Consider the following 5915-nt stretch of genomic DNA (forward strand, 5'->3'; position numbering starts at 1 on the left):
AACCCGGGAGGCAGAGGTTGTGGTGAACCGAGATTGCGCCATTGCACTCCAATCTGGGCAACAAGAGCGAAACTCCATCTCAAAAAAAAAAAAAAGAGAGAGAGAGAAAAGAAAAGAAAAAGAAATTCTGCTTTCATTTAGGTTTGTTATCTTTATCACAATTTATCAAATCTGTCTAATTCTTTTTCATCCATGATTACTTCAATTGAAAATTATAGCTCAATGTTGAGGGAGCATTTTCTCTTCTCAACTCTGACACTGAGTGGCCAATATATTATTTCACTCTCCACTTAACATAAATGCATATTTAAAGCTAACATCTTCTGGGCCGGGCACGGTGGCTCACGCCTGTAATCCCAACACTTTGGGAGGCTGAGGTGGGCAGATCACTTGAGGTCAGGAGTTTGAGACCAGCCTGGCCAACATGGTAAAACCCCATCTCTACTAAAAATACAGAAATTAGCTGAGCATGGTGGCACAAACCGGTAATCCCAGCTACTTGGGAGGCTGAGGCAGGAGAATCACTTGAACCTGGGAGGCAGAGGTTGCAGTGAGCCGAGATCACGCCATTCCAGCCTGGGCAACAAGAATGAAACTCCATCTCAAAAATAATAATAATAATAATAATAAAGTTGGCATCTTCTACTTCAAATTATTTGTATTTCTTTTCCATCCTCTTAATTCCTAAGGAAAAAAAGTCAGTGTCAGTAATCTGGAAACTCTTCTAAATAATATGGAAATCGAAGTTGGGAAAGAGGAATATGAGGACCTACTGAACCATCTGCCAGTTGATGGTAAGTGTTTCAGATACCACTGTACCTAGGAGAAACGTAGGGCTTCTGTAGGAAGGCTTCTGAAAGTAAACCTATTTTTAACCTCTTTGAAAAGCTTATGAAATATTTCAAACACACCTAAAAACAGAGAACAATACAACAAACATTGTGTGCCCACTGACCAGAGTTAACAAATGTTACTATTTTGCCATACTTGCTTCATACATTCTCCTGCCTCCCTCCCTTCTCCTTCCCTCCCTCCCTCCCTTACTTCCTTCCCAAGTAAACCTTTTTATAATAAGACAAAGTTTTCTTAATAACTCAATAAGACCGTTTTAACTAGACAAAACTGTCGGAGACAAAGCTAGAATAATTCATTAGGAAGAAATTGCTAAGGAATGAGCCCCTGGCTAAGATTTCCTTATTAGATGGCTCTTCCCCTTGAAAAACAAGCTTCCATCTGAGAGCCAGACAGCACATCTTTCAGTAGAGCCAGCATATGCCAACCGAAAATAAGTAGTTTTTCTCCTCTAATTCAGGGTTTCTGTTCTCAACTAGCAATAGGCAGGTGTAACTAAAGTAGGCCACTGCTATCAGCAAACATCTTCCATGCTACCTTCACCTGTAGCTGGCCCTACCATAGAAAACAGTTTTGGCCTAATTTGTAGTTTTTTGTTTTGTTTTGTTGAGACTGAGTCTTGCTCTGTCACCCAGGCTGGAGTGCAGTGGCACAGTCTCAGCTCACTGCAACCTCCACCTCCCAGGTTCAAGCGAGTCTCATGCCTCAATCTCCCAAGTAGCCGGGATTATGGGCATGCACTACCACACCCAGCTAATTTTTGTGGGTTCATTTTTTTTGTTTTTTGTTTGTTTGTTTGTTTTTTGAGATGGAGTCTCCCTCTGTCGCCTAGGCTGGAGTGCAGTGGTGCAATCTCAGCTGACTGCAACCTCCACCTCCCAGGTTCAAGTAATTCTCCTGCCTCGGCCTCCCGAGTGGCTGGGATTACAGGCACCCGCCACCACGCACAGCTCATTTTTTGTATTTAAAAATACAAATAATTATTTGTATTGTTTATAATAATTACAATACAATATAATAATAATTGTATTGTTTCACCTTGTTGGCCAGGCTGGTCTCCAACTCCTGACCTCAAGTGATCCATCTGCCTTGGCCTCCCAAAGTGCTGGGATTACAGGCATGAGCCACCGCACCCGACCTAATTTTTGTATTTTTAATAGAAGCAAGGTTTCGCCATGTTGGCCGGGCCAGTCTCAAACTCCTGTTCTGCATGTCTTACCCTCCCAAAGAGCTGGGATTACAGGCATGAGCCACCCTGCCCAGCCGTAATTTGTCGTTTAAAACCTTACACACCCTGGGCTTAACATTAATAATTATCCATAATTTTGTCTGGCCCTTCCTCCTATCATGAAAAAGTCACCATAAATTACTTTTTAATTGTAACATTGTCCCCACATGTTTAGCTAGGAGTCCTCAAAAATGCTTCCTGCTGGAAAATATTGTTACCGATGAGGTATTTTTTAGAATTCTTTGTTTCTTTAATGACAACTTTTTTTTCTCATCCAACAGTGTGACTATTTCTATACCACTGAATTTTTTCATTTGTTTAGCTAGCATATACTATATGCAAAACAATGAACTAGAGAGTAGACAATTTAAACCCAGTAGTGTAATAAAATTAAGGCATAATTTCTGCACTCAAGTAGATTACAGTCTTGAAGGGTAGAGGTGAGAACATAAGCAAAATTTGTAGATTAAGAAGATAGCATTCCTTCAAGGTTTAAAGGTTCACTGTTTATGTACATAAGTGACTTCTAGGTTTCAAATTCAATCATGTCTATTAAAACACGCTCCCCTTATGGGTCTGAAGGAAGAGAAAGGCCTATAGAAGGAATTACTATTAAGCTTGCTTCATCTCAATGTTGAGTCATTTGATACTTTATGGAAAGTGGTATTAATTAAGTAGATGTTTACTTTAAACTTACAGCTTGATCTTTTTCTATCCTCTGTTTCTTCTTCACTTTGAGTTAAAAAGTTACTAGAGAAAATTAGGAGAAATAGCTGAATTCCAGTCCTTTATATTACAACTTAAATTTTCATGTCAGTTGTCTAAGATTTGGTCTCTATGTCTGACTTGTCTTTTCTTATAGAAAATGAAATGGTTGATGTGAATGTGGTGATGGATGAAGCAAAAGCTTTTACAGGTGAGTCAGAAGTCATGGTGAAAAGGGCATTCATTTTTAACTAAGACCTTAATGCTCTATAGAGAAAAAATTTGAATGTTTTTAAACAGTAGATAGATTTTGGCTGGGCATGTGGGCTCACAGCTGTAACCCCGGCACTTTGAGAGGCTGAGGCAGGAGGATCACTTGAGGCCAGGAGTTCAAGACCAGCCTGGGCAACAAAGCAATACCATGTCTCTACAAAAAAAAAAAAATTAGCTGGGCATGGTGGCACGTGCCTGTATTCCCAGCTACTTGGGAGGCTGAGGCAGCTGAGCCCAGGGGTTTGAGGCTTCAGTGAGCTTTGATTACCACTGCACTCCTGCCTGGGAGACAGAGCAAAAACCTGTCTCATAAAAAATATATTTAAATAGTAGTTTTCTCTTCAGACTATTACTAACATGCTAAATTGACACCCTTACAAATTTAACAGTTAAATGTTTGTTTCGTAATGTTACTCTTTGATTTGGGATTTTTCCTGTAGACACTTATGTTATGTAGAGGTTTTGTTTGTTTTGTTGTTGTTGTTGTTGTTTGTTTGTTTGTTTGTTTTCTGAAATGGAGTCTCGCTCTTGTTGCCTGGGCTGGAGTGCAGTGGCGTGATCTCGGCTCACTGCAACCTCCACCTCCCAGGTTCGAGTGGTTCTCCTGCCTCACCCTCCCAAGTAGCTGGAATTACAGGTGCCCACTACCACACCTGGCTAATTTTTGTGTTTTTAGTAGAGACGGGGTTTCACCATGTTGGCCAGGCTGGTCTTGAACTCCTGACCTCAGGTGATCCACCCACTTCGGCCTCCCAGAGTGCTGGGATTACAGGCGTGAGCCACTGTACCTGGCTGGTAATTTTTTTCATAATTTGAAATCATTATTCTCTTCCTAAAATTCCTATATGTTAACAATTCCCATCTTTCCAAAGGAGAAAAAGTTAATGTCAGTAATCTGGGGAATGAGCTGAGGAAAATGGGGCTCGTACTCACTGATGAGGAGCACAAGAAGCTGCTGAAAACTCTGCCAATTTGCAGTGGTGAGTATTTACCACATCCTTTGAAGCTTGGATTAGGGGCTTGTGTGTGAAAACTTCTTAAATTATGCATGTATATGCCCAGTAAACCTCATTTAGAAAACACGGTCATCACACGAAAAGAAATCTTGGCCAGATGTGGTGGCTCATGCCTGTAATCCCAGCACTTTGGGAGGCTGAGGTGGGCAGATCGAAAGGTCAGGAGTTTGAGAACAGCCTGGCCAACATGGTGAAACCCTGTCTCTACTAAAAATACAAAAATTAGCCAGGCGTGGTGGCACATGCCTGTAATCCCAGCTACATGGGAGGCTGAGGCAGGAGAATTGCTTGAACCTGGGAGGTGGAGGTTGCAGTGAGCCAAGATTGTGCCACTGCACTCCAGCCTGGGTGACAGAGCAAGACTCCATCTCTAAAAAAAAAAAAAGAGTCTGGTTGCCTGCTTTTGTTGCTTATATTTTAATACTGAAAGCTAGCAACATCTTTCACTGGGGTTGTCCCACCATCCAGGCTAAATTATCCTGTCGCCCTGGGAGCACTGCCTAATCTCATCATGACCAATGAGAAGGAAACCAGGGAAGAAAGAAAAGGAAGGAAAAAGACAGAAACAGGGAAATACTGTATTTTATTCAATCAATGGATAGATTTATAACAGGGAAAGTGTTCTTTATTGTTGGGTTCATTCTTAACTGTAACAGAGAAGAAACTTCCAAGCAAATTGGAAGAGGTTTTTTTCCCTGAAATTATGGATGTTGTGTTGTCTTTGTGCTGATTTTGTTAGTCTTCCCATCGTTTAACCCGTATTCTGAATTGTGTCTTATCTTACAGCTAATGGAAAGGTATATAAGAATAGATTGCTCAAAGGTGTGAAGGCCCTCAATGGTAAGTAGGAAGCATGGTGAAAAAGCAAGTTAAAAAATGCTTATGTTTGGTATTTTCTTTTAAATGTTCCAACTTCGCTTCCTGCCAATTTACTGATTCATTGTTAAGACATAACTTATCATTCTTCTTTGGATGCGTTGGCCTTTTGGGATATAAGTTAAAGCAAGTTAAAGCATCATATCACTATAGGAAGTAAGTTAGTTGTTGTTTCAACCGTAAGTCATTATACTTGCCTACTCCTCTCTATTGACCTCTCAGAGAAAACCAAAGCAGAGCCCACTGGATCAGTATTAAGAGAAATACCCTATCTTTCCATACTAACTCTGTGTAAGTAATTATTATTTCAATTGTGAATTAGAAAAAGATGTTTTAGAACACTAAAATAATACAAGAAAACTATGCAACTCTAACCACTTAAAAAAAAACTGATACAGTCTGGCGCAGTGGCTCATGCCTGTAATCTCAGCATTTTGGGACACCAAGGCAGGCAGATCACTTGAGGCCAGGAGTTTAACACCAGACTGTACAACATAGTGAGACCCCATCTCTACAAAAAATTTTAAAATTAGCTGGGCATGGTGACACATACCTATAGTCCTACCTACTTAGGAGGCTGAGGCAGAAGGATTGCTTGAGCCCAGGAGTTCAAGGCTGCAGTTCCATCCTGGGCTGCAGAGCAAAACCCTGTTTTTAAAAGAAAAAAAGAGGCCGGGCGCGGTGGCTCAAGCCTGTAATCCCAGCACTTTGGGAGGCCGAGACGGGCGGATCACGAGGTCAGGAGATCGAGACCATCCTGGTTAACACGGTGAAACCCCGTCTCTACTAAAAAATACAAAAAACTAGCCAGGCGAGGTGGCGGGCGCCTGTAGTCCCAGCTACTCGGGAGGCTGAGGCAGGAGAATGGCGTGAACCCGGGAGGCGGAGCTTGCAGTGAGCTGAGATCCGGCCACTGCACTCCAGCCTGGGTGACAGAGCGAGACTCCGTCTCAAAAAAAAAAAAA

The 5915-nt window shown here is 41.6% G+C and overlaps 1 protein-coding gene across 9 annotated transcripts in view; it reads left to right on the forward strand.

Moving 5' to 3' along the window:
• LOC105483060 (EF-hand calcium binding domain 3) overlaps positions 1–5915 on the forward strand; it is a 575939-nt gene that overhangs the window by 502754 nt on the left and 67270 nt on the right. For 8 of the 9 annotated variants that reach the window (XR_011615926.1, XM_071083376.1, XM_071083380.1 and 5 more), the window contains 4 exons: positions 690–794; positions 2943–2996; positions 3931–4038; positions 4861–4914. Coding sequence is in view for 8 of the 9 variants with exons in the window: in XM_071083376.1 (XP_070939477.1) it covers positions 690–794; positions 2943–2996; positions 3931–4038; positions 4861–4914 (321 nt within the window). In the remaining variant the exon portion in view is untranslated. The remainder of the gene's footprint in view (positions 1–689; positions 795–2942; positions 2997–3930; positions 4039–4860; positions 4915–5915) is intronic. The other variant, XM_071083377.1, reaches the window with a different exon arrangement.

Source organism: Macaca nemestrina, chromosome 17 (genome assembly GCF_043159975.1).
Source record: "Macaca nemestrina isolate mMacNem1 chromosome 17, mMacNem.hap1, whole genome shotgun sequence".
Classification (NCBI taxonomy): domain Eukaryota; kingdom Metazoa; phylum Chordata; class Mammalia; order Primates; family Cercopithecidae; genus Macaca; species Macaca nemestrina.